This window comes from Castor canadensis, chromosome 7 (assembly GCF_047511655.1).
Source record: "Castor canadensis chromosome 7, mCasCan1.hap1v2, whole genome shotgun sequence".
Classification (NCBI taxonomy): Eukaryota; Metazoa; Chordata; class Mammalia; order Rodentia; family Castoridae; genus Castor; species Castor canadensis.
The window spans coordinates 63290876-63315430 of record NC_133392.1 but is presented as its reverse complement, the minus strand read 5'-3'; the positions used below and the strand labels follow the sequence as shown (position 1 = coordinate 63315430).

Here is a 24555-nt window from a genome sequence, read left to right as displayed (position 1 = left end):
AGAAAAAAATAAATCCAGTCATTATCATCTCTGTATAGAATACAGAAAGTCTTTGCTAAGAATTAGTAGTCATAGGCTTGTGCCAGCCTTCATATATGTTTTCCTAACACACAAGGAACATTTATATAATAACATTTGGACACATTCTAGGCCTTACCAAATACCAAAAAATCTGTAGCATACAGATTAAAATTTTCTAATCAAAATACAAATTTTCTAATCAAAATCAACAAATTAGAAATCAATACCAAAAAGAAAAATCCATGTGGAAATTTAGAAACACACAAATAATTCTTGGGAAAAGAAACCATAATAAAAATTGCAAAGCATTTAGAATTGATCAGCAATAAAATACCAAATATCAAATCTGTGGGTTTGATACACCTAGGGGTGTAGTTCAATGATAGAACACTTAGCACGCATGAGGCCGAGGGTTCCATGCCTTGCACCACAAAATCAAAACAAAACCTGTGAGATATAGTTAATAGAGTACTCAGAAGTACATTTATAATCAGTAGAAGACAAAAAGGGTTAAAAACGAACTTCTCTATCTTAAAAGATGGAGCAGATACAGTTTTCTCTATTCCTCCCACTAAGTACAATTACAAACCCTGGACGTTATAGGTAAAACAAGCATAAGAGGCTCTTAAAGGTGAAGAGAAGGAACACGAGAAACTGGAGAGTGACATAATGCTGCCTTTTTGTTTTGTGTATTCCAGACTTGATGCTTAAGAAGTTAGCAACCTAGAAACATCAGAGGGTACAGATTTTTTTTTTAATCTTTCTCTAGTTAAAACACCTGGAAAAGGGCATCCTAGAAAGACAGAAAACTTCTAGATAGTGTTACTCAAATTTTTTCACTGCTGTGACAAATACTTGAGAGAAACAATTTAAGAGAGGAAGTATTTATTTTGGCTTACGGTTTCAGAGGGAGTTTCATCATGGCAGGGAGATTATGGTAAAGCAGAGCAATTCACATCACTGTGGCCAGGGAGGAGAGAAAGAGTGTTTGTACTAGTAGGCTTTTTCTTTTTTTATCCCTTTTATTTCATTTGAGCCCTCAGCCTGTGGGATGGTGCTGCCCACATTCAGGGTAGGTCTCCCTCTTCATTAATCCTCTGTGGAAATGCCCTCAGACACACCCAGAGGTGTGCTTTACTAATCTCCTAGGTGCTTCTCAATCCAGTGAAGTTGACAACCAAGGTTAACCATTAAACAGGAACTGCTCTAGTCCAGCCAAACACTACAGAAAAAAGGGGGAAAAAGGGTTCTACCCTCAGGGTGAGGAGCCTCCCCCTTCACTAAGTTATACTGAAGCACCCCAATACTTTAGCAGTATCACAGAAGAACAAATAGGAAGCCAGGACTTTTTTCCCATCTGGTAATGAGTCCCCTTCCTACCTGCTCCCATAGTGTACTTGGAGAACCTGGGCTTCTATTCCATACTGTCATTAACAAGGTACCTTTCCACCCTACTGTGTCAGAGGAGGCCTAACATAGGGTCAGAATTTTTATTATCACTTAGTGCTAATAAGTCACACCCACTGCAGGATTGGTGGAAATCAAGTAAGGAATCAAAATTCCTGTTCCCCCTCAGCAGTAATGAGGAGCTGTCTCATGGAGGCTTAATGGGGAACCTAGACTTCTACTCCCACATGGTAGTAATGAGGCAGCACCTCTGGGTTCTCCTGTTGGAACAGTATCAGAAAAACTAGCTAAAACAAGGATTAAGTAAGATTGAGTTTCATAACAAATAGGAAAAGTCCAAATTTCAACAGAAAATCATTAGTCATTCCAAGAACTGGAAAATCCAGGGCTGGAGATGTGACTGAAGTGTAGAGTGCCTATAAGCATGAGGCCCCATACTGACCCTAGCACCATAAAGGAAAAGCAAACAAACAAAAACCCTGAAAGATCTGAAACTGAATTTAAATAACAACTAGTACAGACTAACATCAAGATAACATATATATTAGATTTATGAGATAAGCATTTTAAAGAAACCATGATAAAAAAATGCTTCAATGAACAATTACAAAAATGCTAGAAACAAATGAAAAAAATAAACTTAGCAAAGAAATAGAAAGTCTCAGGTAAGAAATAGAATATATAAAGAATCAAATAGAAGTATTAGAAATGAAAAGTAGAATAGCCGATATGAAAAGCTCATTGAATGAGCTCAACAGCAAAATAGAAGAACAGAGGAAAGAATAAGTGAGCTGGAAGATAGAACAATAGCGATTCCCTAATCTGACCAGTAGAGAAAACAGACTAAAAAATATTAACAGACTTGGGGACCTTTGGGACTATAACAAAATATCTAATATTAGTGTTATTGAAGTCATACAAGGAGAGAAGAAAGAGGGTGGAACTGAAAAAAAATTTAAAGTAAGGCATGAGGACTTCTCAAAAAATTGTCAACATAAACCTAAAGATTCAAGAAGCTGAGTGAGCCCACCAGGATAGAAATACATAATAAGAAATACCACAAACTTCTGAGAACTAAAGGCACAGAACAAAATTCTTGAAAGCAACCAGAGATAAATATTAGAATGACATCAATTTCTCAATAGAAAATATAAAAGTCAGAAGCAAGCAGCACAATATTTTCAAAGTGACAAAAGACCTGTCAACCTAGAATCCCATACCCAGCACAAATATCCTTTAGTTATGAAGAGGAAGTCAAGACACTCAAGATGACAGAAAACTAAGAGAATTTGTTACTATCAGATCCAGGAAAAATCTAAAAAGAAGGGATAAAGGAAGTTCTCTAAACAGAAAGGAAATGATAAAAGGAAAAAACCTTGAAACATCATGAAAGAACATGGTAAGCAACACTTTGAATACATAAAGCCCATCTTGAGTTTTCTAAATTGTTTTGAGGGCTATAGCAAAGCATAGCACTGTCTGATGTACTTATACATGTATCTAGAAAATTTATTTAAGGGAATTATAAATAAGGAGGGCAAAGGGACATAAAGTAGACAGAATAAGGTATCTACTGTTGTCTACCTGATGACATGATGACACTAAAACTATAATAAGTAATGTATATATAATGTAACAGATAGAAAAACTAAAAATATACATGAAGAGATATACTCAAAAATACTATAGCTAGCAAATGCCAGTGGCTCATGCCTATAATCCTAGCTACTCAGGAGGCAGAGATCAGGGGGACGGTGGTTTAAAGCCAGCCCAGGCAAATAGTTATTGAGACCCTGTCTTGAAAATAACCCAACATAGAAAAGTGGTGGGGGAGTTGCTCAAGTGGTAGAGCACCTGCCTAGCAAGTGTGTGTGTGTGTGTGTGTGTATATATATATATATATACACAAATCAAAATGAAAAAAATTCAAGTAAACACAGGAAGGGAGAAGAAGGAAAACAGGATAGATCTGGGAGTGTAGTTGAGTGGTAGAATGTATGCTTAGCATACATGATGTTCCAGGTTCAAGCCCCAGCACCAAAAAAAAGGACAGATGCAAACCTCAGCAGACTTAAGTCATAATATATTAATAATTACATTAAATATGTCAATTAAGCCAGGCACCTGTGGCTCACACCTGTAATCCTAGCTACTCAGGAGGCAGAGATCAGGAGGATCACAGTTCAAAGCCAGCCCAGGCAAATAGTTCACAAGACCCTATCTCGAAAATACCTATTACAAAAATAGGGCTGGTGGAGTGGCTTAAGGTGAAGGGTCTCACCTTAATATGTCAATTAAGAGGCATGTAGCAGATTGGATTAAAAAACCTAGTTTACTTTCTGCACACAATTGAAAATATAACCATATAGTCAGATTAGAAGTAGAAGGGTAGAAGAAATATGCACACGTTAATCAAAGAAAAGCAGAAATAATTATGTTACTATCAGATAAAGCAGACTACAGGACAACGAAAAGAACCATACAACAAAGTTGATTATATAACGATCAAATGCTCAATCCAGGGAAAAGATACAGCAATTCTAAATGCTTATGCATCAAACAATAGTTACAAAGTATGTAAAGTAAAACATACAACTGAAAGGAGAAATAGACAACCACCATGATAGTTGGACACTTAAACACTTCTTTCAATTTATAAAATAACTTGACACAAGGGCTGGGATGTAGCTCGGTGGTACAGCGCTTGCCTAGCATGCGTGAGGCCCTGGGTTCGATCCCAGCACCAAAAAAGAAAAGACAAAAAAAAAAAAAAAAAAACCTCTCCCCAAAATAACTTGACACAAAATCAGCAAGGATATAGAAAAAAAAAAACCTACCAACCAAAAAGAGCTAACCAATATTTCTAGAATTCTCAATTATAGCAGAATACACATTATTTTCAAAAGTCCACAGACCAAAATATATCCTTTTTTTTCTCATTATTGTTATTGTACTTTTATTTTTTTATGGTCATGCTGGGGGTACATTGTGGTATTTACAAAAGTTCTTACAATATATCAAATATATCATACTTGAATTCACCCTCTCCATCATTCTCCTTTATCCTCCCTACCCCCATTCCTGGAATAGTTTCAACAGGTCTCATTTTTACACTTATATACATATGTACACAGTATTTTCACCATATTCACCCTTCTACACCCTTCCACTGGTACCATATCCTACCCTGTCCCAGTGGTACCAACCCCCCCCCAAAGGACCTGTTCTCTAATATTGTAAAAGAAAAGAAATGACATTTTTGTTTGTTTACGATAGCTTGTGACATTTCCATGTATACATGTATTATAACCCAAATTTGTTGATAAAATAAACCTTGACAAGTTTAAATAAAACAATGTAGAATGTGTTATTTGATAGCAATAATACCAAAAGAAAAGCACTAATGTACAGATAGCAGGAAGCTAGGTACTTGTAAGTAGACATACTCCTAAGTAGTCCATGGGTCAAAGAGGGAGTCTCATGGAAAATAAAAAATGCAATAATGGTTGAGGGTGTCACTCTAGTACTGCCAAAAAAAGGAAAAAGAAACAAAAGAAAATAGAGCACATCAGAATCTGTGGGACACAGCTGAAGCAGTGGTTTGTACATTTGTACATGAATGCATTAGAATGAAGGAAAAATCTCAAAATCAAAAATCAAAGCTCTCACTTCAAGAATCTAGAACAATAAGGGCTGAGGATGTAGCTCATTGGTTTAATGTTTGTCAGGCATGCACAAGGCCCTGGGTTCCATCTCTAATGACACACACACAAACACACACACACACACACACACACACACACACACACACAAATCTAGAAAAATAAGAGCATAAGGAACCCAAAGCAAGCAGGAGGAAGAAAATAATAAAGATAAGAGCAGAAATCAGTGAAATAGAAAACAGAAAAACAGTAGAGAAAATTAAAGAGCTGTTTACTTGAAAATATCAGTTAAATTGACAAACCTCTAGAAAGACTGAGAAAAAAAAAAGACATAAACTACCAATATTAGGAAGGAAAGAGAATGACACTAAGGACTATAGACCTTAAAAGTATAATAAGGAAATACTATGAACACATGTGTATACATAAACTTGAAAAGTAAATGAGACAATTCCTCAAAAAATACAAACTATACTCATCTAATATAAACTAGATAAATTTAGTAGCCCTATAACTATTAAGGAAATTTAATTCATAACTTAAAATTTCCCTTAAGAGAAGTTTAGGACCAGACATTTACTTTGGGGGAACTCTGCTAGTTAGTTAAAGAACTAAAACTATTTCTATATAATCTTGCCCAGAAAACAGAAGAAGAAGGAACCCTTCAGTTAATTTTATGAATTACTATCTTGATACCAAAATCAGCCAAAGATGGTCCAAAAAAGAAAACCACACTCATATTTGTCATTATTATAGACACAGAAGTCTTTAAGATACTGTTATCAAATAGAATTCAACTATTTATAAGTAGAATTATACACAATGGCCAACTGACTTTTCTTTACAAAGGTGCAAATTCAATGTGTGAAGGAAATATAGCTTTCAATAAAGATGTTAGAACTGTTAGTAAAAATGCCGCTCACAAAGAAAGCTCACAAGAAAAGTCTTACATCCAAGAGCAAGGTTTAATGGCAGGCTCAAATGGGGAAATATGGAGCAGCACAGACTCTGGGCCAGGCATGGCTTTTATAGAAAAGGGAGGTTAAGGAAGTCAGCGCACGCACAGGAGTCTCTGGTAGGGGCGGAACTATTATTGGGATGGCTCCATTTCTCAAGTGAGGCCTGAGGATAAAATGACCGCCTATTTACAAATGGTGACATTATTGTTCTATCATTCCCCCATTTTTTCTTTAATAATGATGGGAGTAGGGGCTGAGGGTCAGGAACTGGGGCGAGGTGTAGGCCTCTTAGCTGCTTCCTGCTGGCAGGGGGTGCTGTATGGGGTGAGATCCTCAGACTCCTGTGTCCTGGTGGATGCCCTCATAGCAGTCCTCTGGACGGTTTTGGAGAGGTTGATATTCCTGGAGGTACAACTGGTTAAAGTTTTGATTAGCAATAGCAGACATGCAGTGTGATACAAGGAAGGAAACTTAAGAATAGGACAGCAAGAAACATAGGCATTAGGATGGGCATTAGCCAGGAGAACCTCTGTGAAATGTTGTTCCCTAGAGGATCCCAAGAGTTCTCCAACTCACTTCTCCGTTTTTCTAACTGTTCCTTGAGAGGTGCCGCCACTAGGGGATCCCATTGAGCTTGACAGCAGTGGGTGTTGTGAGAATGACCAGATGAGGGCTGGTCCACCCAAGTCCCAATGGGGAGGGTAGAAGATCCTTTAGCACAAGATCCCCTGGTTTAACAGAAATTGTTATAAGGTGGGGCAGGATCTGGTCTGCATGCTCTCTGAGCAGTTCTCTGAGAAGGTTAAGGTAAGGTAGATAGTCAGAGGAGCAGGGTCTGTTGGAGGCAAGTTTATTAGAAGGAGCATAAAAGGTGTCTGCTAAGGGACTGCATATCTAGGGATACAGATTCTACAAAATCCTTTAACTCCCAAAAAAACTCTAAGCTGCTTTATGGTATGGGAGAGAGGGAAATGGAAGATTGGGTTGATGCACTCATGACTCAGGGAGTGAGTCTGTCCCTTTAAGGCCACACCTAGGTAGGTGACCTGTGGGAGGCAGGGGCTGTCAGGATTTAAATGTAACACTCTTGAATAAAAGAGAGCTCTAGCTCATTTTTTATATAACTTTGTAAATGTTTGTGCCATATTTAGATAAAGTATAAACACAACACTGTTACAAGGTTGTCATTTAAGACACATGAGCAAATATGTAAATAAACTCTGATTTAGTAGTACTTAAAGCTTGACAAGATCAGCAGAAAACACAAATAATTTCTTTGATAAAATCTTTCTCTGTAATTGTTTTTTGTAGATGTTACTCAGAGCAGAACAATATTAAGATAACCTTGTTATTTTATAGACATAGAAAATTTGATTTTAGTTTGACATGACCCTAAAAATCTTTTAGGCAACTCTTAGATTATATCAGCTTTAACTTTATTACACACCAAAGCTTTTTATTATACACTTTTAAAACTTACTCAGACCTTTATATAACATACTAAACCCTTTGATGGTTTGTCCTTATCTCTCCTATTTGAGACAATTTTTAGGATAAACCCTTCTCTACAAAATCCCTTCTCATCCAAAACGTTCCTTTTTCTTTTAACTTCTCAAAAAATACATTCACTACCTATCTATATCCTTTCCATTTATTTACTTTGTAACTTGTATTTTAAAATTAACTTTTATAAGAATTTAAAATTTATTATAGGGGCTCAAGTAACTAATTAGTAGCCCTGTTGTTTTAAGGAATTTATGATGGGCATAAGGCCTCATCATCCCTCAGGCTTGAGGGGACATTGTTTTTGGTATGGAAACTGTGAGGAATTTTTGTGTGTTATTTGAATAGGGAGGGCCATCCTGGCTCTCCCTACGCTCACCCCATCAGTCCACACTGTGGAATCTATTTGTTCCTGAAGGAGGGGGCAGCTGCCTGGGGGAAGGAGAATTTGAGTTTTTAATTGAGATAGTAAATCCCATCCCAGCAGGGACACGGGAGTTTCAGGAACTATGAGGAAACAGTGACAGAAAAGGAGGTCTCCCCAAGAACAGGCCAGAGGTTGGGTAAACTAGCGCTCTAGGGGCTGGCCAGATATGCCCCAACGATAACCTTGTCATTGGACCAGGGACCAGGAGAGAAAGGTAAGACAGAGAAATGAGCTCCACTGTCTAGCCGGAAAATGATCTTTTGTTTTTCTGCCATAATGGCTACCATGAGGCTCTTCAACATCAATGCCAAGAAATGGAGTGTGGACAGGGGGCCAGGACCCATCAATCCATAGGTAGTGGCACCTTGCCTTCCATCTGGAGGCAGGAGCACTTAGACCTCCAGTGGTTACCTTTGCAGATAGGGCAGGGTCCTGGTTGGGGGTGGGACTGTCTCCCAGGCTGTCCCCCTTAAGCATTCTCTGCAGAAATGCCCCTTCTGTCCACCATGGTAGCAAGTTCAGGATACAGGCCCCAGTTGGGTGGGGGCAGCAATGAGGTCATGATGTCTCTTACCTTTCTCTCTGTTAGTAATGTCCCGGTTATAGTATACAGATGTGGCTAGTTGTATTAGTTGATCCAATGACTTTTCTCCTTCAGCCACAGACTGAGTTTTCTATAAACATCTGGGGCTGGCTAGAAGAAATTTATCTTTGAGGAGAACCTTTTCACCTGTGGCTCTGGGTCCACTGCGGTATGCTTTCTGATAGCATCCTCAAGATGCTACAGAAAGGTAAGGGGATTTTCTTCAGGGCATTGCTGTAAAGCAAAGTTGTTATTTCACATTGATACCTGATACTCTAGAGAGCAGGTCTCTGAACCGTTCTGGACCTCAGTTTCCTTACTTGAAGAATGAGGGATCTGGTCTTGGTTAAACTACTTTCTTCCACTATGAGATGGCTGAAGTGACATTAATGCCACTTATCTTTCTTACCTTCTTTTTTTTTTTTTTTTTTTTTTCATTTAGCAATGCTGGGGAATTGAACCCAAGGCCTTACACATGCTGGGCAGACATTCTCCCACTGAGCTACATCCTTATCCCCAAATATTTTTTTCTCTTTCCTTTGGCTGCACTGGGGCTTGAACTCAGGACTTTATGCCTGCAAAGTGGCACTCTACTGCTTGAGCCATATCACCAGCCCCTTTTGGTGTGGATGTGTCAAGGGGACTGCCTGTGCCCCTGCAGGTAGGCACATTTATTCCCTCATTTCCAGGTGCCACTAGTATTGGGGCTCATTGTAAATAGTAATCATTTCCAACCTGAGTGGCCTGGGCCAGAACCCATTGCTTTTCTAATGAGGAAATACTCTAGTCTAGTAGATGCATAACATCCTTTCGTGTCATTTGAAAGGTTTGGATCACAGAGATAAAGGCTTGAATGTATTTGGGCTGGACAGTACAGCTGTCCAGATGTTTTTTAATTTCCCTTAGATCTGATAGCTGGAAGGGGACATAGACTCACCCTCTTCCTACCATTACCTATTGAAGGGGGAAGCACCCATTAGGAGGTATTAGGGTGGCTTAGAACGTAGGGCAGAGGGTGTTTATACTGTGGCTTACAAAGAATGGCCAGCGTTTGAGTATCTAGATAGCAATTGTGGAGCCAATCTGGGTGGTCTCAGAGATAAAAGAAAATTTGTATAGGGGACTTCAGTTCACTTTTTTCCCTTTTATAGAAAAGGTCTAGTTGGAGTATGGTATTGTAATTTAAGGAACCCTGTGAAGGCCACTTCTCTTGGTCACCCAAGGCATACTGAGGCCAGGCCTCAGTACAAAGCTTCCAACATCTACAAGCCAGAAGACTGGAAGGTGCAGGTCCCATCTAGAAAGAACAAAATGTTAGGATCCTGTCTTTTAGCTAACAGCAGGCAGCCTCTTTAATAAAGGCTACCTTTTTAACAAAGGAATAAATAATCTGTGAAGTTAGAGAAGGGCATTCAGAGGGCATACCGGGCCGATAACAGTACCATACGGGACAACTAGTGAACTAGTGTTAATATTTGGAGGAAAAAATTTATGCTGAGGCCGAAAGTATAGAAAATTTTAAACGAGAAGTTTAGAGATCCCAGTAATGTCCATTTTGCTATTTCTGGGACTATAACCTTGAGCTAACAATTGGCTTACAAGGGCTGGGTCTGGTGCCCCGAGGTGTGAGGTGGGGCTAGGAGCAGGGTGTGTGTAAGGCACCGACCCCCTCCACACACACCCGGGACAAGCAAGCCTGACTGCCTAGGCCTGATCCTAAGGCCTGTTGCCCCTCCCCACTTCCTGTGTACTCTGCGCACATTTATTCTAGGAGAGGTGGTGGTGGGCCGCAGCCACCGCCATGTGTGGCTGGTGGCCTAGGACGTGTGTTGTGTTGGCCTATGGATTCTCTTAGCTATGGCAGGCGTTCCCTCTGTGCACCAGCGCGCCTATTTGCTTTCCCTCCTCCACTTGTGGGGGCGGAGTTAGGGCGTTAGCGTGGCAGCTGCAGTTTTTTTTAAGCGCTTTTGCCTAGCAGCTGACTTAAAGTTACTTTAGACTGAGAGTCTGGCAAACTAGTTGGAATAACTTAAGTCATAAGGTACCATGCTACAGGTTTTTCATGGGAGGCAGGGTCCCAGTAAGCCCAGGGAGGGGAAGGCAGACAGAGATAAAGGACATGTGGTGAGACCATGGAGGAAGCAGAAAAGGTGTCTTGACATCTTAGGTAAGGGAGGGGAAGGCAGAGCCTGGAGGCATGACACACGCCTGAGGGATCAGCCATCACCTGTGCCTTTAAGTCGCTCCCATTGACTGGTACTGGAACACTTTCAGCGACACGAAACCTCCACTCTCCAGTTGCTGTCTCAGGAAAAAGTGGCGTTAGACAGGGGGGAAAGAGAAGCAGTCGTCAGATGCCATAATCAAACAGGACTTCCCCAACATAGCATGAGGCATACCTGAATAAACCCTGGGCTTGGTCTCAGCCCATAGGGAGGGAGCATGAACTCCCCTCAGAGCTAGAATCACCTTGAGGCCAGAGTTGGCAAAGAGTGGCTTGACACCATGACAGGAAAGTACCTCAGGAAGATAGGAGGAAACAGGCATAGTAAGCAGTGAAAGAACTAAGCTTACATGGGGAAGGAGGAGTTCAAGAGAGAATTTGGTTTGTTTGGAAGCTGGTTTAGAGGCTAATAGAACCTGCGCAGGGGAACAGGAAGTACAGAGGGAGGGTTTGGTGTGGAGATAGGAAAAGGATTGGGTGTAGGATATTCCCTTCCATTTAATAGTATGCTCACAGAAATTGTATAAATCCTTTAAAATATTGGGATTGAAAGTGCCATTAAGTGGCCATTTATAGGCATTGTCTAATGGGTATTGGGGCCAGACCTGATTACAGAGAAAAATGAGCTTTTGTGGTTTAAGATCAGGCGTTAGGCAGAAGGGCCCAAGGTTGGCCAGGAGACATCCCAATGGGAAGTCTGAAGGAACTTTAGATGGCCCAACTCCCTGGTGAGGCCTGACCTGAGGAGAGATATGGCAGGTGTCCCTGAAATATCAGTTCCTCAGGAGAAAGTAGATGTGGGACACCCGGGAGAAACGTCTTCACTATGGGGGCCCACAGTCCTAGAAAACCCGGTTCCCAGGGACGGGAGCGAGCCAAGACCTAGTGCTAGGATTTCGAGGAAATGAGAAAAAGATCATGGCTCTGCGTGCAAGGAGGACTCACCAAGAGAGGACCTTGAGGGAGGATTGGCTGGTGGTGGATGGCAATTGGAGGCACTCTGTGGTAGAGGAAATTCCCAGTGAGCTGTGAGGGAGTGGTGCTTTCTAGGATTGGGGGTTCCAGCAAAGCAGCTCAGATTCCAGAGGAAGGAAATGGGAGTTTAAAGAGGGAGGGAGAAAGAGCAGGATGGGATGGGGGAGGCCAGGAGAGCAAGGTCAGTGCTGGGAACCTGATCTGAGTCACAGCACCAAAATGTTAGGAAAAACGCCGCTCACAAAGAAAGCTCAGGAGGAAAGTCTCACGTCCAAGAGCAAGGTTTAATGGCAGACTTGAACCACCAGGCTGGCCAGGGAAAGATGGCATAGCACAGACTCTGGGCCAGGCATGGCTTTTATAGAAGGGGGAGGTTAAGGAAGTCAGCGCATGTGCAGGAGTCTTCGGTAGGGACAGAGCTGTTATTGGGATGGCTCCATTTCTCAATTGAGGCCTGAGGATAAAATGGCCTCCAATTTACAAATGGCAACATTATTGTTCTATCAAGAACAACTGGACATCCGTAAGTAAAGAAATGACTTGTCTCACATTTTTCACAAAATTTAGCTCAAAATAGACCATAGAGTTACATGTAAAATGTAAAGCTCTAACACTTTAAGAAAAAGCCGTAGGAGAAAGTCTTCAGGATCTAATGGAAGACATAGAGTTCTTGGACTTTTTCTATAAAAGAAAAAAAAAAGCCCTGATGAATTAAAATTTAAAACTCTAGTTCTGCAAAAAACACCATTAAGAGGACAGGCTATGAAATGAGAGAAAAATACTTGCAAAGCACTACTATCTAGAATAATATAAAGAGCCTTGAATACTGTTTAAAAAATGTAGCTAGAAAATAGGTAAAAAACATGGAGAGACATTTTACCAAGGAGTATACAGATGGCCTATAAACACATGAAAAGATACTCAGTGGTTGTTAGCCATTAGAGAAATGCAATCAAAGCCGTGATGGGATATCACTACATACCTACTAGAATAGCTAAAATTAAGAATGCTTACAATACATCCGCCAAAGAAACATCCCTAATGGTCTGCTTCCTCTGACTACCTTCCGCCTTCCACAGTTCTACCACATCCCCATAGTCTGTTCAGACTTGATTCTATCAATGGATTAAACCATCAGCCCAGAGCCTTCACGATCACATACACACCGGAGGTGTGCTCTACTAATCTAGGCACTTCTAAATCCAGTGAAGTTTAGCCTCACAATGAAGAACAGATTAGTGGTTGCCTGGTGTTGGGGACTGGGGACTGTGAAGGTGCATTATAAAAGGGTAACAAGAGGTCCTTGTGGTGATGGAAATGTTTGCCATCTTGACTGCTTCAATGTCAATATCCTGGTTGTGCTATTTTAGCGAAATTCTGTGAGATTTACCATTAAGAAACCTGGAGCACAAGAAAGCTCTCTATATTATTTCTCACAACCACATATGAGTAAAATTGTCTCCAAATAAAAAGTTTAATTTAAATAAACTTTAATTAAATTCATTTAGGCCAGGCCTGGGGGGTGGTAGCTTATGCCTATAATCCCAACTACTTGGGAGGTAGAGATAGAAAGAATTGTAGTTTGAGTCTGGCAGGGAAAAAAAAATTACTTGAGACCTCATTGCAATCAAGAAGCTGGGTGTGATGGTGTGTGTCTGTCATCCCAGCTACATGGGAGGCCATAGGTAGGAGGAGTTCACTCTGAGGCTGGCCTCAGGCAAAAACAGGACACAGGACCTGAAAAATACTAAAGCTAAAAAGGGCTGGGGGGCATGGCTCAAGTGGTAGAGTGCCTGCTTAGCCAATTCAAGCACCTGAGTTTAAATATCAGTGCTGCACCTCCCCCTCATTAAAGAATCTATTTTTAAAGGAAAAAGCATCTTTAATGAGGAGTGAGGACCATGAAACTCAACATGAGTTGGGTGCTTAGTGCTATGAAAGGACATCACACTGCTCAAGAAGAAAAGAGAGCACAAAATTTGTGAGTCCACCTAAGATTATTTCCTCTGCATGAACCCAGAAATTATGTTGAAAACAAAAAATGGAGCTGCGAGGGACCAGAAAAACTTCTTCTGGAGACCCTGGGTCCCCATGCAGGTGGGGACTACCTGCAATCTTACCCATGGCTGCTTCTTGAGACTGACTATGTAGGAGACTTCTTTCATTTAGCTCATCAAGAATGAAGCTGCAGAATGGAGGTGTGGCCCAAGTGGTAGAGCACCTATTTCACAAGTGCGAAGTCCTGAGGTCAAACCCCAGTACCACCAAAAAAAAAAAAGAAAGAATGAAGCTGCATAAAAGAAAAGAATGGTGTCAGCTGGGTGCCTGTGGCTCACACCTGTAATCCTAGCTACTTGGGAGGCTGAGATCAGGAGAATCACATTTCCAGGCCAGCCTGACAAATAGTTCACGAGACCCTATCTCCAAAATAACCAGAGCAAAAATGAACTGAAGATGTGGCTGCTTTGTGAATGCAAAGTCCTGAGTTCAAACTCTAGTCCCACAAAAAAAAAATGAAAAAGAAAAGAAAGGCTTCTCTTTGCTAGTAGGAATTTGATGACAATGCAAAGTCTCAAATGGTGACAGAGGAAAGAGACCTAAATGAATATTTAGCTCTGTGTATATTAGAAAATAAAAACATACAAAAATGGTCACAAAATTTTAACTCATGATTTATTTTTTAAGTTTTATGTTATTTCAATGCCACAAGGGGGTGGAGTGGGGAGGAATCCAACCCATGAATTCATTCATGATAAGCTTATGTTCTACTACTGAGTGGTATCCCCGGGCTGGCAGAGTGACTCAAATGGTAGGGTGGCTGTTCAGCAAGCATGAAGCCCTGTGGTCACACCTAACAGCACCATACACACACAAAAAAATTAAAAAACGGAGCTTACCCACCTCAGTTATGATATATTTTCAAGGTACATCTTTAATAAATTGAGGCTTATAACAAAGGTAAGAAGAACAAAAACAAATGAATTAAACATTCAATTCAAGAAACTAGAAGAGCTGGATGCCAGTAGCTAACACCTGTAATCCTAGCTTCTGGGGAAGCAGAGATCAGGAGGATTGTGGTTTGAGGTCAGCCCAGGTGAATAGTTCTCAATACCTTATCTCGAAAATACCCAACACAAAAAAGATCTGACAGAGTGGCTCAAATGGTTAAGCACCTGCCTAGAAAGTATGAGGCCCTGAGTTCAAACCCCAGTACTGCCAAAAACAACAAAAAAAGATAGAAAAATAAGAATATCCGAGAGAAAGTATCTTATAGTTAAGATAAGAACAAAAAATAAAGACATGGAAAACAAGCAGTAGAAAAAATTTAAAGAAAAAAACTTCTTCAAAAGAATAACAAATATCAACATAGTACTGGAATTCCTAGCCAGAGCAATTAGGCAAGAAGAAGAAATAAGAGGAATATAAATAGGTAAAGAAACTGTCAAAATATCCCTATTTGCAGACAACACGATCCTATACCTTAAAGACCCAAAAAAAACTCTACTCAGAAGCTTCTAGACATCATCAATAGATAAAGCAAGGTAGCAGGATATAAAATCAACATAGAAAAATCATTAGCATTTCTATACACTAATAATGAACAAACTGAAAAAGTATATATGAAAACAATTCCATTTACAATAGCCTCAAAAAAAATCAAATACCTAGGTGTAAACCTAACAAAGGATGTGAACGACCTCTACAAGGAAAACTATACACTTCTGAAGAAAGAGATTGAGGAAGACTATAGAAAGTGGAGAGATCTCCCATGCTCATGGATTGGTAGAATCAACATAGTAAAAATGTCTATACTCCCAAAAGTAATCTACATGTTTAATGCAATTCCCATCAAAATTCCAATGACATTCATTAAAGAGATTGAAAAATCTACCGTTAAATTTATATGGAAACACAAGAGGCCACGAATAGCCAAGGCAATACTCAGTCAAAAGAACAATGCAGGAGGTATCACAATACCTGACTTCAAACTATATTCCAAAGCAATAACAATAAAAACAGCATGGTACTGGCACAAAAACAGACATGAAGACCAGTGGAACAGAATAGAGGACCCAGATATGAAGCCACACAACTATAACCAACTTGTCTTTGACAAAGGCACTAAAAATATACGATGGAGAAAAGGCAGCCTCTTCAACAAAAACTGCTGGGAAAACTGGTTAGCAGTCTGCAAAAAACTGAAACTAGATCCATGTATATCACCCTATACCAATATTAACTCAAAATGGATCAAGGATCTTAATATCAGACCACAAACTCTAAAGTTGGTACAGGAAAGAGTAGGAAATACTCTGGAGTTAGTAGGTATAGGTAAGAACTTTCTCAATGGAACCCCAGCAGCACAGCAACTAAGAGATAGCATAGATAAATGGGACTTCATAAAACTAAAAAGCTTCTGCTCATCAAAAGAAATGGTCTCTAAACTGAAGAGAACACCCATGGAGTGGGAGAAAATATTTGCCAGCTACACATCAGACAAAGGACTGATAACCAGAATATATAGGGAACTTAAAAAACTAAATTCTCCTAAAACTAATGAACCAATAAAGAAATGGGCACGTGAACTAAACAGAACTTTCTCAAAAGAAGAAGTTAAAAAATTAGAAATAAGGGCAAAATAGTTTCTGCTGTGTATTGAGGGGGTGGGGGGGAGAGGGAGAGGGCGGAGTGGGTGGGGGCAGGGGGGAGAAATGAACCAAGCCTTGTATGCCCATATGAATAATAAAAGAAAAAGAAAAAAAAAAGAAATTCAAATAGCCAAAAAACACATGGAAAAATGCTCACCATCTCTAGCAATAAAGGAAATGCAAATTAAAACCACATTAAGATTGCACCTCACCCCTGTTAGAATAGCCATCATCAGCAACACCACTAACAACAGGTGTTGGCGAGGATGTGGGGGAAAAAAGGAACTCTCTTACACTGTTGGTGGGAACGTAAACTAGTACCACCACTCTGGAAAAAAATTTGGAGGCTACTTAAAAAGCTAAACATTGATCTACATTTGATCCAGCAATACCACTCTTGGAAATATGCCCGAAAGAATGCGACACAGGTTACTCCAGAGGCACCTGCACACCCATGTTTATTGCGGCACTATTCACAATAGCCAAGTTTTGGAAACAGCCAAGATGCCCCACTACTGACAAATGGATTAAGAAAATGTGGTATCTATACACAATGGAATTTTATGCAGCCACGAAGAAGAACGAAATGTTATCATTCCCTGATAAATGGATGGAATTGGAGAACATCATTCTGAGTGAGGTTAGCCTGGCCCAAAAGACCAAAAACCGTATGTTCTCCCTCATATGGGGACATTAGATCAAGGGCAAACACAACAAGGTGATTGGACTTTGAGCACATGATAAAAGCGAGAGCACACAAGGGAGGGGTGAGGATAGGTAAGACACCTAAAAAATTAGCTAGCATTTGTTGCCCTCAACGCAGAGAAACTAAAGCAGATACCTTAAAAGCAACTGAGGCCAATAGGAGAAGGGGACCAGGAACTAGAGAAAAGGTTAGATCAAAAAGAATTAACCTAGAAGGTAACACACACGCACAGGAAATTAATGTGAGTCAACTCCCTGTATAGCTATCCTTATCTCAACTAGCAAAAACCCTTGTTCCTTCCTATTATTGCTTATACTCTCTCTTCAACAAAATTAGAAATAAGGGCAAAATAGTTTCTGCTGGGTATTGAGGGGGTGGGGGGGAGAGGGATGGGGCGGAGTGGGTGGTAAGGGAGGGGGTGGGGGCGAGGGGAGAAATGACCCAAGCATTGTATGCACATATGAATAATAAAAAAAATTAAAAAAAAAGAATAACAAATAATAAGAAGGGCAGTGGACAAGATAGAGGGAGGAGCGAGTGGCACCAACAATATTAGGAATAAAATGAACTGTAATTGCAAACTGACTAAAATTTTAAAAATTGTAAAAATCTTGCCATTATGTTTTTTTGGGGTTTTGTTGTTTTCGTGGGACTGGGATTTGAACTCAGGGCTTTGCACTTCAAATCAGGTGCTGTACCACTTGAGCCACACCTCCAGTTCATTTTGCTCTGGTTATTGTGGAGACAGGGTCTTGTGAACTGTCTGCCCAGGCTGGCCTTGAACCATGATCCTTCTGATTTCAGCCTTCCACATAGCTAGGATTATAGACATGAGCCACCAGCACCTGGCTCTTACTATAATTTCTGAAAACTTATATTGACAGGCAATTTCTTAGCAAAATTGAAATGGAAAAATTTGAAGAGATGGAACCTGATCAGTGAAAGTGTTTTAAGAGACTCCAACTAATCACAATGGGTAGGCCTTATTTGGATTCTGATTCAAACAAACTAAAGAGATCGCCTTTGAAAGAACATAAAGTTTGAATAAAAAGAAAGGCAGCCAGGTGCCTATGGCTCATACCTGTAATTTTAGATATTACAGAAAGACTGACATCTGGAGGACTGCAGTTCAAGGCTGGCCTGGGCAGATAGTTAGCAAGACTCTGTCTCCAAAATAACCACAGCAAAAATGGACTGGAGGAATGGTTCAGCAGAAAAGCACCTGCTTTGTTTGCAAGTGTGAAGCCCTGAGTTCAAAACTTGGTCCCAACAACAATTTAAAAAAGGCATACTATAGTCTTAGATAAGAATGCCCAACATTATGAAGATGTCATTTCCCCTAAAATTTATTTGTAAATTTAATGTGATATAAATCTGCCAACATTATTTTTTTTTTAATTTTAGGCTTCTTAAAAGATTTTTAGAGTGAGAATGATCAGGTAATTCTGAAAAGAAGGATAGGAAAGATTATTCTGTATGATAGTAAAACAGTATAAAACCACAATGAATAGTCATAATAGTCATACTGATCACTGGCACTGACCAAAAGGTCTAGATTATAGTCACCAATACTTCTATTTTTTTTTTAAAGTGACAGTAAAATTTATTGAAGGTGAAGGGAAGGCATTGCAAGAAAAAACAATGATGGACCCTGGCCAGGTGGGATAGAAAGGCCAGTCTTTTTTCAAAGGGCTTTTATAAATTGAAAGGGCAAATAGTGGGGAAAATCTGGATCCATCTTTGCAGAATGGGCTAAGGTGATTGACACATTTGATTCACAAGGTGTTGTCATTTGTCACCAATACTTCTAGTAAGTTAACACATGATTCAGGTGATATATGAAATCTGGAGAAAGAATGGATTACATAATCAATATTGTGGGACACTTGAATAGTTACCTAGGAGGAAAATGTAATCAATCTCAAGAATTATACCCAAATAAATCCCAGACAGATAAAATGTGTAAAATATTAAGTTGTTTTTTTTTTAGTTTTGTTTTTGACATCTTTTGATTTTATTATTTTTTCACTACACTTGGTCAAAACCACATGTAATAAATCCACGAATAGGGTGGGCTTACCATCTAGTTTCACTGAAATGAGAAGATGTCACTTCATTTTCTAAATCCAGCCCCAATCCCCCACAAATTGATCTGTGAATTTCTAGGTTCCTTTGAAGTTTCTTTCTAGTATCTGTGTCTGCTACTTGACAGCATTCTACAGGTACATACAAAGACAACATGCAAGTCTTATTCCAATAAGTGTTTTAACAACTTTAGGTAAGTCTAGGTGGGAAAGGAGTGAAAAGTAAGATTCTACTTTTCAGTGTCACACATGAGCAATCTTTTCTGCATTAACAAAGAATAACCTAGAAAATGGCTAGTTTTTTTTAATAATCTTATTTTGAGATGCCAGGAGACTAAACTTCCCTGAAAAATAGAAAGACTTCAGTTGCTACCTATTCTTTACTGTTAAACACCATTCAACTTACTACTGCAGTATTCTGTATAGAACTACCCTTAATTACTCTCTTTGCTAATAGAAATTTTGATCAAAAAACTTTATATGAATAAATAACTTAAGTGATAGTCACTGACTTATTTTCCTCTGTCCAAACTTCTTATTTAAACATTAAACTTGGGTAATTAGCTACATCTCCATTAGTTTACCAAAAGTATTTACTGCCAATATTTTAGCCAAAGTTGCCATGGGCAGATAGTCCCCTTATTTTCTCTATTTTGAGTAAAATATGTGATTCTAAAGAAGGACCTGTATAGGATATTAACATTTATTCAATAACATACAAACTTGGATGCAAACAAAAAATATTTGTTTTAATAGCAAATGAAAAAAAAGTATTTGAAATATGTTGATTGAAATGTAGGATAAATGCCTTAACAAAAAGGGCAAAAAGTACTTGGGATAAAATCAACTTTGAGTTTCTGCTAGGGCCATCTGTACTTATTATTTTAAATGTAAAGTAAAAGAATAATCTTTTTTTTTTTTTTAAAGTTGGTGTTTTGGGTTTTGTTTTATTTTGACAGTCTTAGGGTTTGAACTCAGGGCCTTGTACTTGCTAGCAGATGCTCTACCACTTGAGTCACTTCACCAACTCTTTTCTGTACTGGTTATTTTTCAGATAGGGTCTGGACCAAGATCCATCCCATTCTAGCTGGGGATGACAGACACATGACTCCATACGCAGCCATTGGTTGAGATGGGATCTCATGAAATTTTTGCATGGGCTAGCCTCAAACTGTGATCCTCCAGATCATCACCTCCCGAGTAGCTAGGCTTATGGGCATGAGCCACTGCACAAGTTTAAAAAAAAAAACTTTAAGCATGTACCAAGGATTAAGTTAGAGGCTACACAAAGTTATCTAAAATGTTTAGTTCACAGTTTATTGCGACAAGCATTTTCATTGTTTCCAAATAAATTACCACGGAACTAAGTTTCAAGTGTGAGGCTTTTAAATCTATTCTAGAAAGTATAAAATATTAAGTTGTTAGGGCTGGTGGAATGGTTCAAGTGGTACAGCACCTGCCTACTAAGTATGAGGCTCTGAGTTCAAACCCCAATACTGCTTAAAAAAATTAAATTGTGTAAATATCCCAGAATTTGGGAGGCTGAGGCAAGAGTTTGAGGACCGCCTGGGTGACACAGTGAGATCCTGCCTCAAAAAATTTGTTTTAAAAAAGGAAAGAAATCATGGAATTAAAATAAGTAATCATATAATAACAAGGCCTTCTTACATATTTCTTTACCATAGAAGCCACGGGGTAGGGGAGAGATATGTTTTTCATAAGCAACTATAAAAGATAAGCCCCAAACTGAACTACTGTTTACAATTCATTTCTAGACAGATGGTGAATTTCCCTTTAAAGAGATCCTATGTATCAATAAGAATAGCACCAAGAGCCTAATAGGAAAATACACAAAGCATGAAAGGCATGTTAAAAGTTCACAGAAAAGGAAACATAATTGGTCCCTAAAAGTACAAAAAAAAAAAAAACCCTTCAGCCTCACTTTAATAAGAAATAAAATTAAGCTTAGGTGCCATTTTTATCTGTAAGAGTACAAACATCAGAGATTTTGATAACATACCACATAGGCAATTATGTTATCAAACTAAACATTGCTGAAACTGAACCTCAGTTATAAGAATTAAGAAAGAAACACCATAGATTAATTAAAAAAAAGATAAATTCGGAAGGCATGATAGTCTGGTAGTGTTGAAGACACTACCAGCCTAGTGTCTTCAACAAAACAATGTCATAGAGAAAAAATATGTGGCAAGGAGGGATTGTTTTAAATGAAAAGAAATGTAAGAACTGTGGCAACCAATTGTAACATGTAGTCTTTGATTGGATCCTGACTCGAACAAACAAGCTACAAAAATAAATTTAGGGATAATTGGGAAATGTCATCTATAGACTGGACATTAGATGAATTAAAGAATTACATTTAATGCTACTATCATACTTGCTTGATATAATAAAGATATTTTGGTTTTGTAGGAAAATGTTATACCTTGGATTTGTATATGTTAGTATTTAGGAGTAAGATGTCATGATGCTTGTAATTTACTTGAAACCATTCTCAAGCAAAGCAAATATGATGAAGGAAATGTGATAACTGACAATTGTTAAATCTAGGCGATGGGTGTTCATTATACTAGGTTACATTTTTGTATGTTTCACACGTTCATAATAAGTGTTGAACACACAGAGTAAGGTTACAGTGAAAAACTTTATACACAGCTTGTGTACTCTATGGATCCTCCAAGATCTGCCAAGCTCTATCCTTGACAATATGAGAACTAGAATGGTGTTCTTTAAAATTCAGATTGTAATTTTTTGATCATTGCTAAAATCAACTGAGGGGGATCATAACAGGGATTCCTTTCTTCCTTCCTTTCCTTCCCTTCCTTCCATTTCTTTCATTCAACAGGGTCTCATGGTATAACCCAAGCTGGCCTTGAACTGGCCATCTTTCTGCCTCAGCCTCCAGAGTGCTGGTATTCCAGGTGTTCACCACCATTCTATTAAATACAATAGAAAATGCTTAATAGAGCTTGGGCTCAATGGCTCACACCTGTAATCCTTGCTACTCATAGTTCAAACCCCAGTACCACCAAAAAAAAAAAAATCAAGAAAGAAAAAGAAAATGGTAATGGTTTAGAGCTAATAAGGGTTAGTAATATAAGAAACATTGTTATCAGATAGTCATACATGTAAGTTACTTTTATATATATGTGTGTGGATGATTATGGTGTAAAATCCATTTCTTCTTACAACTTGTGGGCAAAAAAGCTCAAAAGTCGCTGAGTTATTTCAGTATTTTCCACAAGAAGTTCCTGATATTGGTGCTTTCTTGGGTTTCTGATTCCCTTTAAAAAACCTTTTAATTTTTTAATTTTTTGCAGTGATATGGATGGAACTCAAAGCAAGTGCTCTACCACTGAGCTGTACCCCTAGCCCAAGTTCATTTCTCTTAATTTTAATTTCTTTGACAATGCTTATCTTGTTATACGTTGGTGGTTACCTAATGGATGTGATAGAAATATCCTAGTTCTTTGGTGGTACTAGGGTTTGAACTCAGGGCTTTATGCTTGCTAGGCAAATGCTCTACCACTTGAGCCATGCTTGCAGCCCTTTTAGCTTTGGTTATTTTTGAGATAGAGTCTCACATTTATTTGAATCTTCCTATTTACGCTTCCCATGTGGCTGGGATGAGAGGAGCCACCACCATGCCCTGCTTTTATTGGTTTTTGAAAATTTTTTCCTGGGCTGACCCTAAATGGAGATCTTCCCAATATCCCCTCCAGAATTTGTAAGCTCACAACCTGGTCAGAAAAATTCTAATTTCATTTGATTTGATTTTTCTAGTAACTGTGACAGAAGTTTTACCAAAGGAAAAGAAACAGAAAGATGAGAAGACATTAGTTCTTGGTCAAGCTGTGGTGGATCTTCTTCCTTTATTGGAAGGTCAGATGAGATTTTTTTCCCAAAAGTAAAAATAGCAAAGCTCATAAAATTCATCTTCAGAGACATGCAAAAAGTTAATGTTGATGAAATTGAAATATCTGAAAATGAGTATTAACTTAACCCTTCCTTCTTTGACTCATTTTGGCCTTTTTACAGGAGAAAGTTCATTTGAAACCACTGTTCCATTGCATCCTGTGCAGGGCTCACCCTTAGAAAGTCCTCGACCAGGCTTTAAGGTAATCAGAGTTTTAACCTAACTTTTCAGCCTGCCACTCAATCTAAGGAGTCTGTCTGCATCAAGGTCCAATTCAGAGTCCAATGCTTTGGGCCCCCTCTTTCCACAGCACATATAGTACCAAGTTTTGGGCAGCAAAGATGATAAGGCAGAATCCTACCTTCTAAGAGCCTACCATCTACCTGTCATTGACTATAACCCAGTGTGATGAGATGGGGGTATACACATGGGCACAGACAGGTATTAGTTGCCAGGGGTAGGTGTAGGGAAGGCTTAACCATGGAAGTACTTCCTGAGCTGTGTGTTGATGGAAGTAGTATATGAAATTACATAATCTGCTTTCAGGCATGGTAGCTTATCTCTAGCTGAAGACTTCTAATCCAACAGTTCTAGCCCAGACCCCTCTCCTGAATTCCAGAATGTCAGAGTTTACAAGTACCTACTAGCTTGCTCTGTAATGATACCCCATAGGTATCTAAAACTCAACATTCTGAAACTGAATTCAGTATCTTCCCTAAAACCTGCTCTTCCTTTTATCTTTAGTTATTTTGTCTAGTGGCATCACCCATCCATGAAATTATACTGTGTCAAACCTAAGTTATATCCCTGAATGCTCCTTCAGATCCTAACTACAACCAGTCAATCTACCTTTCACCAAATCTAGCCTTTTATATATCCTAAGCATCTTCAAGACTCTTTCTTCTTAGCTTTATTTCCTACTCTTTGCCTCATCTCTCATTTGGATCATTATAAATAATCATGTATTTGCCCTTGCCTCCCTCCCACTCACCCTTCCCACTGTTTACACAGTGACTTAAAAAGTGAATCTGTTGAAATCTCTTCCCCTGCTTAGTACTGTGTAGTTCATGGATTTGTCTTCTGCATGCATGTCAAGGTCCAGATTCTCAACAGGAATCCCACATCCTTCTTCAGCCTCTCCTACCACTCCTCTCCTTGTATTTATGTTTTAAAATCTGGAACTACTTACTTATACTGGACATCATTCTGTTTCAACTCCCTTTTACATAAACTGGATTTTTAATCCAGAATTGTTTTATCTTTCTTTCCTCTGTTTATCCATGTTGGAAATTCCTATTCATCCTGTAAAAGTCAACTCAGATATCGTCACCTCTTACTCTGCTCTAGTCCAATAATTAATTATTCACTTCCTCTTTGGTGCTCTTCAGGTAGAGCACTTTGTAAAGGTCTCTATTACT

The 24555-nt window shown here is 39.0% G+C and overlaps 1 protein-coding gene across 5 annotated transcripts in view; it reads left to right on the top strand.

Annotated features, from left to right (window-relative positions):
• The window catches only part of Cfap70 (cilia and flagella associated protein 70), a 92553-nt gene that overhangs the window by 6525 nt on the left and 61473 nt on the right, over nucleotides 1-24555 (top strand). For 4 of the 5 annotated variants that reach the window (XM_074079137.1, XM_074079136.1, XM_074079135.1 and 1 more), the window contains 2 exons: nucleotides 23005-23103; nucleotides 23260-23339. In XM_074079137.1, coding sequence (XP_073935238.1) covers nucleotides 23005-23103; nucleotides 23260-23339 — 179 coding nt within the window. The remainder of the gene's footprint in view (nucleotides 1-23004; nucleotides 23104-23259; nucleotides 23340-24555) is intronic. The other variant, XM_074079138.1, reaches the window with a different exon arrangement.